The following is an 11,978-nucleotide window of genomic DNA, read 5'->3' as shown; positions in this document are numbered from 1 at the left end:
AAAAGCTTCAGGGCTCTTTGGGAGCCTTTCCCATAATGGAAAGTGACGTCTTCAACTGGTTAATCTGGGCTTGGCATCCAGCCGTGCCAGTGCTGAACCCTCCACCCTGCACCGGGACCAGGCTGCGTGCTGCAGGCTGAGAGCAGGGATTCAGCCCCTGAGCACCTTTCCCATCACAGGTCCTGATCCAAAAGGATCACCTCCTGCCCCACATCTGTTAAGGGCTTTGTGAGAGCAAAGCTTGCAAAGGAAGACTGTTTCCCAGTTAATTGGAGAATTTCCAGTGGGGAATCTTGCCGATGACACTGAGCTGTGTGGTGCAGTTGATGTGCTGGAAGGGATGGGATCCAGAGGGACCTGGACAGGCTGGAGAGGTGGGACCATGTGAATCACATGGAGTTCAACAAGGCCAAGTGCAAGGTCCTGCCCCTGGGTCAGGGCAATCCCAGCACAAAGACAGGCTGGGGCAGAGGAGTCTCAGTGGGGCAGGACAGCAGCTGAAGGACAGGGTGGGGGGGCTTAGGGATACAGCCCTGTTCCCAGCCGAGGATGCTCTGGGAATGGGGAAATACTAAAACGTCTCTGACTCAAAACTTCTCTGGTGCAGATTTTAAACACACACACACCCCCCAATAAGACCACAAACCCACCTCATACCATTGCCATATTTTACACAGACAAAACAAAGCCACAGAGAAGGTGTGACCTGGGTCATGTTTTGACCCTTGTGGAGGTCTCTGTTGGTGGTGTCTTCTGCCTTTGGCTTTAGCCATGGATCCTCACCCTGCCAGATAAAATGTTTGCTCATCAGCACAGCTAAAATACCGTTGTTTCTATTCAGCTCCACCTTCAGAGCCATCTGTGAGCCAGGGGATGGAGTTTGCATGCTGGGAGTGAGCAACTGTTTGGGAAAGGGTGTCCCTGAGTTGTCTGAGGGATCAGGGACATCTCAAAGGACATCAGAGAGTCCCTGGGGCTGGCAGCAAGTGGAAGGAGCAAGCTGAGAAGGAAAAGGGTGAGGGGAAGTCCAAAGAATTGTGAACAGGGGAACATGGGGACTCGTAGGGAACTAAGAGCAAGGGAGGGATGTCCCAGAGAGAGGGAGAGGAATCAGAGAGTGGGAAAGGAGAGAGGGAAAGTGGGGAAATGGCAAAAGGGCAGAAGGGGAGGCCCCAGTGCTGCTGTGGGGCTCACTGCTAGGTGAAGGGGCTACAGCAGTGGTTCCCTCTGCACCTACCATAAATCTCAACATCATCATAGATGTCAGTGTCCCTGCAAGGAAAGACAAGGGTGCTGTAAGCAGTCTGGTCTCCCATGTGCTCCACCACCTCCCCAGTGCCAAGGCAAGGGCCAGCTCCTGCTGCCACATAAGTCCTGTCTCTCCTAACACATCCCTTCGCCTCCTCCCAGCCTTGGGCTCCCCCCACAGAGATGGGATCCTCTGGCATGGGGTAAGCACGGCTCTGGCTCCTCTCATGTTGCATATGGATGGTGGCCCCATCCCCATTCCTGTCTGCTGGGAGCCACAGACCCATGGGGCAGTGCCAGCCCATCGCATCTGAACAGTGTCTGGGCAGGTACCACATGAGGGACCACAGCTTGAGGAGTGCTCCCAACGCCCCAGGAAGCTGCTCCCAGCGCCAGAACCTCACCAGAAACAGCAGGTTCCAAGCCCAGAGTAACTACCTGGTGTTACGCTCATGATAACTGCCTGGGTTGGATGGTTTTGAGTTGGCCAGGGCTGGGTCAGTGCTGGGGACTCACTGACCACTTGCTAGCGCTCATGGAGTGGGAGGGCTGGGGAAGGGGTACTCACAGGTGTAGCATCACGGCCCGGGGCACGTAGCCATCTGCAACAGTGAGGAAAAGCACTTCAGGTTGTGCCGGGAGTTGGGGCATGAGCGGGGACCCACCCCAGCACCTGCCCCCACACAGGACAGAGTTTAGCAATGTCTTGCATCCCATGGGAGAGCCTGGGACAAGGAAGAGCCTGCCTCTAGGAAGCTGGACCCCTGGGAGGAACCTACTGGAGGCAATGGAAGGGAACGAGCCCGCCAGGCTGGGTGGCAGCTGGCTGGGAAGAGCCTGATCCCAGTCTCTCTGCTCATGGGATCTGCAGCCCATTTCACCTGAGCATCATAGAATCATAGAACAGTTCAGGTTGGAAGCAACCTTAAAGCTCCTCCAGTTCCAACCCCTGCCCCGGGCAGGGACACCTTCCACTAGAGCAGGTTGCTCCAAGCCCCTGTGTCCAACCTGGCCTTGAACACTGCCAGGGATGGGGCAGCCACAGCTTCTCTGGGCACCCTGTGCCAGCACCTCAGCACCCTCACAGGGAAGAACTTCTGCCTTATATTTAACGTGAACTTCCCCTGTTTAAGGCATTACCCCTTGTCCTATCGCTACAGTCCTTCAGTGCAAACGTGGCTTGTGGAGTCCAGGCCTACTGCAAAGCCAGGCTGGTGGCCAAGAGATCGTGGGAAGTGGAAAGGCTTTTAGCAGAGGGAGACAAGAAGCCCGGCTAGCAGCAGGAATGCTGGTGCCAGGCAGCAGGAAGAGCAGGATGTTCTGCAAAGAGAAGTGGGAGCACTGGACAGCCAGGGTACATGTCAAGTCTAGCAGCAAGAGCATGTCTCCTGTTGCCTGCTGGGGTGTGTGTGCATGAAGAAACTTGTTCCCAAAACTGTGTGTGCTGTGACCCCCACTACAGGCAAAGCCTCAGCCCCCACAGACTTACACCTCCTCTGGCTGTTTCTGCAGAGGATTTGTTCCTGGTTTGTAAATTGAATAACATCAAGAATTTCTCCTCGTCTCAGTGGCAGGTTCTTTCCTCCACCCCTTTTCTCCATCACTGCGGGGTCGACCATCATCTGAGTCAGGACATTGATGCTTCCTTCAAACTGAGACACAAAGAGCAGTGAGCGCTGCAGCTCAGCAGCTGCCCCAGGGGAGTGCGAGCCAGGCAGCTCCACTCACACTCCCTTGGAAAAAGCAAGGCAACTGCTCTGTGCGACTGGTCTGATCTGGAGACATTTCAGTGGGGAACAGGGAAGGTGTGACCTGCTCACTGTGGAGCACAGCTCCTCTGCCACTGCCTTGCTGCTCATTGCTGCTCACCTTGAATTTCTTCTGAAACTCCCTGTCTGCCTTCTCTTCCTTCTTGCATTCCTTGAGTGTCATTGGCTTCGTCTTCCGGGGGACCTGGGCTTCTCTGCAGAGCCATTGCGAGTCACAGGAAAGCTCAGGTGACCCCACACTCTGCTCCCTCCCTTCTCCCCTTCTGCCCCTCAGCTGCTGCCCCACCACATTTCCCTTCACCCACTCTGCGGTTCTCAGGCCAGGTTCAAACCAGCTACTTGTGCTCTTCACCATGGAGATTTCCATTGCAAGCCCAGCAGAGAGCATTCAACCACCAGCTTTGCCAAAGCAGCAAGGAGCCCTGGCCATTTTGGGACCCTTAGAAAGAGTAAAACTCCCTGTTACCTCTGTGCAGCTGCCAGCAAGGTAAACCCATTAGAAGCTCGACCGGCATCTCCACCTGCAAAACCAAACCCTGGGAGAGGTGCTGCCATGAGGCTGCTATAAGGTGTTAGACACCTGCTGAGACAGGACACGAGACTGAAACATCAGCAAGAGCCTTCTCCTCCTGGGATCAACCCCTGAGTTTGCCCCCTGAGCGTGGGGGGGAGTCAGGGCTTCCCATGGCCATTTACAAGGCAGTAAAGAGCCCATCACCCTCCCGTGCACAGGAGCAGTGAGCTCCGCTGCTGCCCAGGGCTTGTTGGGGTATCAAGGCTCCCTGAGCTGCACTGCTCACCCCAGACCCTCCTGTACCCACCTCCTCTGGGGCAGCGATTTGCTGCCGGCTGGCACGTGGGGGGCAGTGGAAAGCCTTGCGCTCTCCCGATCAGCCCAACAGGCTCTACATCATCATATATCTCATCTTCATCCCTGCGAGGAGGAAGAGAGCGATTAGAAAGCCCTGTTGCAGTGGGCTCAAGGGGTCAAGAGCAGGATGAAGGCAAGCAGGAGAAGGTTGGGCTGCCTGTGCGTCCCAGGCCTGGGGCAGAGTGGGACAGCAGCTCTGTGCCATGTGCCAGCTCTTCCCACTGGGTTGGACAGGCTGGAAGCCACCTAGAATAAAAGTGCTGCCTCAGTCCTTACCCCCTTACACTCGGAGCATCCTGTGGTGGGAACCGTGCTGATGCAGCATAGCCTGGTTTGGGGTGACCTATGGTAGAAAGAGGAACAGGAGGGAGCAGTGAGGGATTATTTCACATTCTTGCCCCAACTCTATCACCCACCCTAAGGTCAGAGCCACCCTGGGCTAGATTTAGTGCAGAAGGATGAGGGGAGCTAATACTGACTGCAATCTGGATCCAGAGTGGAGTTTTTATACATGTTTTCCCATTCTTATGTCCCTAATGCTACTTTTTCCCTGGAGCAGTGATGAAAGGGGAGGGGAAGAGACCAAAATGAGTATTCTGAACGTGGTGAAACCCCTGAACTTCAGACCTGTACCAGAGTCTGGGCAAATCCCAGATATCTCCACGTGCTCAGGACCATCACTGGCCAGGATGTGGCTCAGTTTTGCAGTTCTCCAAAGGAAAGGAAGAGAAGCTCTACTCTCGTGGCCGTACCCAGCTGAGCACTCCTTGGTGGCTCCATGGCAGGATGGATGGGAGTCCCAGGATGTGCAGGTGCACCAAACTTCTCCAGATCCACAACAGGAGGACGCCTGGGCTTGGCTGGCCTCGCTCCCAGTGCCTTGATGTGCGGCAAAGGCTTCCTCCGAGGCTGAGCTGGGTGCCCCATACCGTGGGGGCTTGCCACAGCACCCATAGGGGCTGCAACAGGAACTGCTGCAGCACCCTTGTCTTTGGCGAGTGGCCATGTCTGCTGGGCTGGGTTTCTCCAGGGAGGATCAGATGTGGCTCCTACCTCCTTGTCCAACACATCTCCTCCTCCTGGCTTTGCAGGGGCTGGGTGGAAGCTGCCATCCTGAGCAGTCCCCTTCTTCAGTTGCACCACCCATGCCGGGGTCTCGGCGGTGGGATGAGGAGGTGAACACTGTCCCACACCTTTACTGTGTGATGGAGAAGCCCTGCTGAAGTCCACCCTCCTGCTCCGGGGGGGCTCTGGCGTGGGGGTCTGTCCTGGCTCTGTTGCAAGGGGCGCCGCAGAGCGACTCTCAGGGCAGCCGCCTGCTTTGGGAGGATCTTTCCTGTTCCCTTGGAGCTTTGCCCGTAGGTGCCTCACCACGGCCTCTTTCCTCTCCAGATGTGTCTGGAACCATGAAGAAAGGCTCCAGTTAAAACACCAGGGAGGGAACTGAGGCAAAGTCCCCCTCTGGGGAATGCAGTATTTCTTCAACATGGCCTCACGCTAAGCCTTCTCCATGAAATGCGGTCTTTGCTCAAAGTGGTCCTAGAACATAGAATCCCAGCCTGGTTTGGGCTGGAAGGGACCTTAAAGTTCATCCAGTTCCACCCCCTGCCATGGGCAGGGACACCTTCCACTAGAGCAGGTTGCTCAAACGTGTTAGAAAAAAGACCATGGGACTGCACCAGATCAGGAACAGGTCCCACCACCAGGAGGGCATCCAGGAGGTGTTTCATGGAGCCTTTGGGGTTGATCCACCTTTAGACCACTACCACGGGCCATCAAAGCAGAGGATTTGCGTCGGGGGTTGTACCCTACTAGTAGCAAAGCTCCCAAGGGCAGAGCCTGAGATGCAGAGACTGCATCAATGGGAGCAACCTGCCTGTCCTGGTCTTGGCTGGGATGGAGTTAATCTTCTATCTAGTAGCTGTGTTTTGGTTTTGGTCTGAGAGTACCTACGCTCAAACCCCAACACTGCCTTGCCCTGGTCATGGTTCCCATGAAGTCCATGGTGAACCCAGGGCAGTGGAGCAGGAGCTGGTGGGGGAGAACACCGGGAGCCGTCAGCAGGAGGAACACCCAGGATGGTGCTGCTCAAACTCAGACTGCCAACGCCCGGGTGCAGAAAACAGCCAAGCAGCAGCAGATCTGCCCTACTTTTCTGACCACTGCGTTTCCTGTGCTGCTCGCACCATGCACGAGTGAACTGGGACATGCTGGCCCCAGCGCAGAGCTGCCCCCAGCTTCCTGAGTGACCAGAAAGCACCTTTATTTCAGAAGCCTCCAGAGAAAGGCTGCCAGGAGGAGGCTGAATGACTCTCATGGAGTGCCAGGTTTGAGGGACGGCACAAAGCTCAGGTGGGATGGGGACTACATTTTTCCTAAGCTTCTCAGATGGACCTTACGGGAGGGGGGAGATTATCTGCCCTGTGAGGGTGCTGAGGCGCTGGCACAGGGTGCCCAGAGAAGCTGTGGCTGCCCCATCCCTGGCAGTGTTCAAGGCCAGGTTGGACACAGGGGCTTGGAGCAACCTGCTCTAGTGGAAGGTGTCCGTGCCCGGGGCAGGGGGTTGGAGCTGGAGGAGCTTTAAGGCCCCTTCCAGCCCAAACCAGGCTGGGATTCCACAATTCTATTTCACTATTCTTACCCTCCTCCTCCTTTCTCCCCCACCTTGTCCACAGACCACAGTGTCCCTCTGCACCGGGGCTGGCTGCCCTGCTTGCCCTTGGCAAGGCAGAGGCTTTGATTTTGAAGTTCTCCTCCCTTTGGAATTTCAGTTTGGGTTTGTGCTTGTGCAATTCTTTGCTTTCACAACAGAAGGGCTCGTACGCAAAGAACAAGTGCAGTACTTTCAGAAATGTATATATACAAATGTATATACACACCTAAATGATGCCAGTTCCCCTCCCATCCCCAGGCAGTCACCCCAATTTCCCTGCTAAATGCTGTAACCAGCATTCTGGGAGCAGCCTCTGGTGAAGCAGCACGAATTCACTGTTCCCTGCACACCAGGCAGTGGGGCTCTCACCCAAAAGCAACTTCTTCCAGATTCTCAAACGTGCCACTGGGATTTTTGGCACCTGAATGATTCGGAGCTTTGTAACCATCAGTTTTGGAGCCATTGCACTGGCACAGAGCACTCAGGACACCGTGATCAAACCCAAGGTTTTCCAATACATGTGGAATCTGGTGGGTGCTCTCCTGGTGTCCTCCGCCTCTTTCACAGATGTTTATGTCCACCCGAACGTCACCCAGCCCAGGAGCTGCTCAGAGACCTTTGAAGCTCCGACCAGCTCAGATGTACAATGTCCTCTTGGATTTTGTCTTCCAAGAGGAGTGAGGGTCTCAACAGGATCCAGCCCCTCCTAAGGCTACTCCCAAAGCCTTTCCAAGCAAGACACATGGCTCCGCTCCCTGTGCCCCATCCCCAGGTCCAGCACAGCCCAGGACAGGTTGTTACTCACCATTTTCCATCAGTGGCCGCTCTCCTGCATGCTCACCTCCTTTCTGAAGGCCACCAGAGGCACCCAAGCAGAAGGACTCGTGCAAGGCGAGCCTCTCCAAAGTGCCCCTCGCCTGAAACCAGAAGCTCTTTCCTAACGGTTGGTGAGAAGCTGTGTGCAACGCCAGGAAGTCGCTGTAGCCTGACCATGACAGAGCACGTGGAGGAGGAAGAGGAGGAGGAGCAGTTCTTGGTGCACTGTTAGCTTGGCCTCTGCTGCTGTTGGGAAGCTTGAAGCCCACCAAGCCCTGCTGCCCTTAAAAGTCTCATCCAGAAAAGAGCCTGGGGTTCAGGGAGTGACTCTGAGATGCGAGGGATGGACTGGGAGGACATTCTCATCTGATGGGTGGCCGAAGTGAACCCAATGCAGGTCAGGTATTCAGAGCCCCACAGGACCTGCAGAAGGTGGAGGTGATTCATTGGGGTTGCACAGCCAAACCAGCACAGCCCTGTACAGCCGAGCTCTGCCGGAGGGCAGGAGGACAGGGGTGAAGGCTACGGCTTTCCAACATACCCCAAATCAAAGGACATTTGCTCCATTGAAGAGCCAACCTCCACTGGCAAGCAAGGGAAGCACTCTGCATGGTGCAGTGCCAAGTTAGGCCATCTCGGTGTTGAAATGTCCTGGTTTCATGGTTTATTGCCTCAGAGGCAGGAAAGCTCTGAGAGGTTGAGTCAGGCCACATGGCAGGGATGCTCTGGCCGGCTGCAGGCAGGCGCTGATGTCCTCACTCTGGGATAGTGTGTCCCTCCAGCCCTTTGGGAAGGTGTCCCACCAGCAGTGCCTGTGGATAAGACAGAGTAAGATAGTGCATCAAGGACGCGGGGAAAGCTGGGATGGGCACATGTTGGCCAAGGGTGGCATTCCCCAGGGGTCCTGCATAGGGCGGTGAGTGCCCAAGGTGGCAATGGAGGGTTTGATCCCACCAGGCAGAGGCGGGATGGAGAGAAGGTGTTGGGAGTTCCCAAACCAGACCCATGGAGAGCTGACATGGGGGTACAGGGCAGGCTACCAGCGGTGACAGCCATCTCCTCGGAGCAGTGGGTCCCCATCACTGCTGCCACAGAGAGGACAAAGCCCTGTTAGTGGGGAGAGGGAGGCTGAAGAGCCGTGTTTCATAGAATGAAGGAATGATTTGGGTTGGAAGAGACCTTAGAGCTCCTCCAGCTCCAACCCCTGCCACGGGCAGGGACACCTTCCACTAGAGCAGGTTGCTCCAAGCCCCTGTGTCCAACCTGGCCTTGAACACTGCCAGGGATGGGGCAGCCACAGCTTCTCTGGGCACCCTGTGCCAGCGCCTCAGCACCCTCACAGGGTGAGGGCCGAGGGGTGATGGGGACGCCCCAAAGCCCACCCTTGGGCACAGGGATGATGGGGAGCCCAAGGCCTGTGCCCGGGGACGGGGCACAAGGGCGGTGTTTGGGGGCTGAGGGGCGCTGCAGGGCGGCCGGGGGTTGAAGGGGAGGGTCAGGGGCCGCACACCGGTGATGGGGAGCTCAAAGAAGGGCCCTGCTGGGGCGGGCGGAAGCCGCGAGGCCGCGGGGCCGGGTCCTTCCTCTGCCGTTCCCCGCCCGCTCCGCCCGCCGGCCCCGCGCAGGCGCGGCCCGGGGCGCGGGATGGCGGCGGCGGCGGGCGCCGTGCCGGTAGCGGTGCCGGTGCCGGTGGCTGTGTCGGGCGCGGACGCGGCGGGGCCGGGGGAGGAGGCGGCGGGGTCGGTGTGCCCGGGCCCGGCCCGCGTGGCGCGGCTGCCGCTGGCGCGGGTGAAGGCGCTGGTGAAGGCGGACCCGGACGTCAGCCTGGCCAGCCACGAGGCCGTCTTCGTCCTGGCGCGGGCCACGGTGAGGGGCGGCGACGGGGCGGGGGGTCCGGCGGCCCGGAGGGGGTGGCCGCGGGAGCCGGCGGGGCCGCGCCAGGCCCCGGGAGCTGCCCCCGGCGCTGCGGCTTTCCTGGGGGATCCTCTCCCGCTCCCCCCCAGGGGAGCCGGGGCAGTGAGCGGGCAGAGCTCCGGGGAAGCTGGGCCTTCATCCCGAGCTTCCCAGTGGGAAGTGGGACCTAGCCGCAGCCTCGCCCCGCATCCATCAACCCGCTTGGAAGCAGCCCAGTGACTGGATGGGTGCTGGGTTTGATGCTGCTTGGCCCCGTGCAGGCAGAAAGCTGAGGAATCCATGAGGAAAGCCACGGGGACATCATGGAATCCCAGCCTGGTTTGTGTTGGAAGGGACCTTAAAGCTCATCCAGCACCAACCCCTGCCACAGGCAGGGACACCTTCCACTAGAGCAGGTTGCTCCAAGCCCCTGTGTCCAACCTGGCCTTGAACACTGCCAGGGATGGGGCAGCCACAGCTTCTCTGGGAAAAGTCTGTGCCAGCGCCTCAGCACCCTCACAGGGAAGAGCTTCTGCCTCAGAGCTCATCTCAATCTCCCCTCTGGCAGGTTAAAGCCATTCCCCTTGTCCTGTCCCTCCAGGCCCTTGTCCAAAGCCTCTCTCCAGGTTTCCTGGAGCCCCTTCAGGAACTGGAGCTGCTCTAATGTTTCCCTGTAGCCCTCATGGGTGACGCGTCTCCCTTCATCAGGGATCCCACCCTGTTGTTGCTGTTTCCCCGATGTAGATGTCACTGTGGTAACCTGCTCTCAGGGAAACTGGGGGGCTTTACGTGTCCAGACAGCCCTGTGCCCGCTCAGGTGGGTTTCCAGCTCGCCCTGGTTGCACATGGAGGGTTTGTGATGTGCATGTCAGAGCAGTGTGTAACACAGGGGTTTTTTCCTCCTTTGGAAAGTGTCTGACATGGCACAGCGAGGTGTGTTTGGTGCGATGGCTTTGGCATCCTGCGTGTAGGCTCTGGTCTCTCTCTGTATTAACTCCTGGGCATCTGCTTCCCACAGCTGAGAAAACCACATGTGAGGACAGTTGTGCTCAATCCACTTTACCTGCTGAGCACAGGACACCTTTCCTCCTTCAGAATGTGCCCTAAGAGCAGCTGGCGTGTAGCTGGTCTCCAAGGTCTCTTCAGAGGAACCATCTCTGTCCAGTACACTTTCAGTCTTCTCCCTTTTACTTCTCACGTGCATCACCGTCCAACAATTGCATTTATCATTTTCAGATCTACTTATTGGAAAGGGGAAGTGTTACGATGGAGATTCTGGTTTCTTCCTGAAGACTTGTAGGACCTTTCCTTTCCTCAGGATATTCTCTCTTCCCTCTCTCATCCCCTGTGTGAAGCTGTCTTGTGTTTGTGTTGCAGGAGCTGTTTGTTGAAACCATAGCCAAAGATGCTTACGTGTATGCTCAGCAAGGAAAAAGGAAAACTCTGCAGAGAAAAGACCTGGGTATGAGAGAATGTTCTGTGCTATGCTTAGCAAAGGGTTGCTGAGAGGGAGGATGTTCCCACCTGTCCCAGTGTGATGAAGCAACCATAGGTGCTTCTCTTTCTCTCCCATCATCAGAGAAGGAAAACTTCAACCAGTGATTGTGGTAATAATCACACACCAGCTCCCAACCAAGTCAACCTCGTTGCAGTTGATCACTGTACTACAGGGTGCTTCCAAATGCTGCTGTTTGAAGCAGGTGCGACTAAGGAGTGGGTTTATCCGTGTTTATTGTTTTCCATTTGCTTTGCAGATAATGCCATTGAAGCTATTGATGAATTTGCTTTTTTGGAAGGTGAGCTTCTACTTGGTTTCACTTGGCTTCAGTATTTTGTGTGATCTCCTCCTTGGGAGGGAAAGAACTTTATCATTGGCAGAGCCCTCTGTTTCCACATCTTTAATAATTAATAGTGTAACTTGTTATGCCCCTCTCTGAAAGGTGAAACACAAATGAAGTGGACACTGAGACATGCACCACTTCTTAGCTAGATTTGGTTTTACCTCATGTGTGATTTGCTTAAACAGTAAAAAATTCCTGTGCCTTCCTTTGGCAGCTGTGAACAAGTGTCATAACTGCATTGTTGAGCCCAGAGACTATCGTTTTTAATATTCTTTTCATTTTTAGGTACTTTGGACTGAGCTGGGCAGCGATGGAGCTCTGGAGAAATAGAGAGATGGACACAGGGTGGCAAACAGGATGCTGAGACTTCAAACATAGTTCATAGAATTGAAAACCTGAAATGGCAGCCATCGTATTTTGTATGAAGTTTAAGTTGTTGTAAACTCTTTATTTAAAATGCATAATTATTTTATTATTTTTTTCCCCATAACTATTTTGTATGTCATTTCCTGGTGTCCTGCTGCCTCGGTGGGGGCTGCTCAGAGCTCTCACCAGGCCCCTGCAGCACCCCAGAGCTGTGAGTGGAGGGTGGCTCAGCTCAGGCGTGGGGACTCTTTTGGAATGGAACTGTATTTTTCTTTGTATATGTTTGTTTCTTGGCCAAACACAATTAATTTTTTTTTTAAATATATATTTTTTGGTTGAAGAGCTGATTTCTGATTTCCCCCCCGTGCTGCTGGGATGAAGGCATGGGGTTCCTGCAGCACTGGGGTAATGGGGTAGGTTTGACAGGGTGCCTTCTAACAGCATTTTGCTTTACTAATTGTTTCCTCACGTGAAGCCCAGTCCTTCAGGAACTGTGTGTGAGCTCCAGGGAGATTTGGCTT

General features: G+C 55.7%; 2 protein-coding genes across 5 annotated transcripts; one reads left to right on the top strand and one right to left on the bottom strand.

Moving 5' to 3' along the window:
• Window positions 1–650: 650 nt before the first annotated feature.
• PRAM1 (PML-RARA regulated adaptor molecule 1) lies at window positions 651–8,946 on the bottom strand. 4 transcript variants are annotated; one of them, XM_030509380.1, is made up of 12 exons: window positions 8,868–8,946; window positions 7,899–8,169; window positions 7,347–7,780; window positions 4,641–5,286; window positions 4,165–4,231; window positions 3,839–3,951; window positions 3,484–3,553; window positions 3,118–3,211; window positions 2,738–2,900; window positions 1,817–1,850; window positions 1,238–1,272; window positions 651–784 (listed from the first exon to the last, which is right to left on the bottom strand). In XM_030509380.1, the coding sequence occupies exons 3-12, from the start codon at window positions 7,347–7,349 to the stop codon at window positions 780–782; spliced, it is 1,230 nt and encodes a 409-aa protein (XP_030365240.1). In that variant the 5' UTR covers window positions 7,350–7,780; window positions 7,899–8,169; window positions 8,868–8,946; the 3' UTR covers window positions 651–779. The 4 variants fall into 4 exon arrangements, 3 of the variants coding, with proteins under 3 accessions (XP_030365240.1, XP_030365241.1, XP_032776250.1); XM_030509381.1 differs by having other exon boundaries at window positions 3,484–3,538; XR_003994739.1 differs by having other exon boundaries at window positions 3,118–3,597.
• On the top strand, window positions 8,863–11,797 carry POLE4 (DNA polymerase epsilon 4, accessory subunit). The gene is made up of 4 exons (XM_030509382.1): window positions 8,863–9,223; window positions 10,628–10,712; window positions 11,005–11,046; window positions 11,377–11,797. Exons 1-4 carry the CDS (start codon window positions 8,873–8,875, stop codon window positions 11,388–11,390), a joined length of 492 nt encoding a protein of 163 aa, XP_030365242.1. The 5' UTR covers window positions 8,863–8,872; the 3' UTR covers window positions 11,391–11,797.
• The last annotated feature ends 181 nt before the right edge of the window (window positions 11,798–11,978 follow it).

The sequence above is a fragment of the Strigops habroptila genome, chromosome 20 (genome assembly GCF_004027225.2).
Source record: "Strigops habroptila isolate Jane chromosome 20, bStrHab1.2.pri, whole genome shotgun sequence".
Lineage (NCBI taxonomy): Eukaryota > Metazoa > Chordata > Aves > Psittaciformes > Psittacidae > Strigops > Strigops habroptila.
Note: the sequence above shows the minus strand (reverse complement) of the source record. Positions and strands in the feature narration are given on the sequence as shown.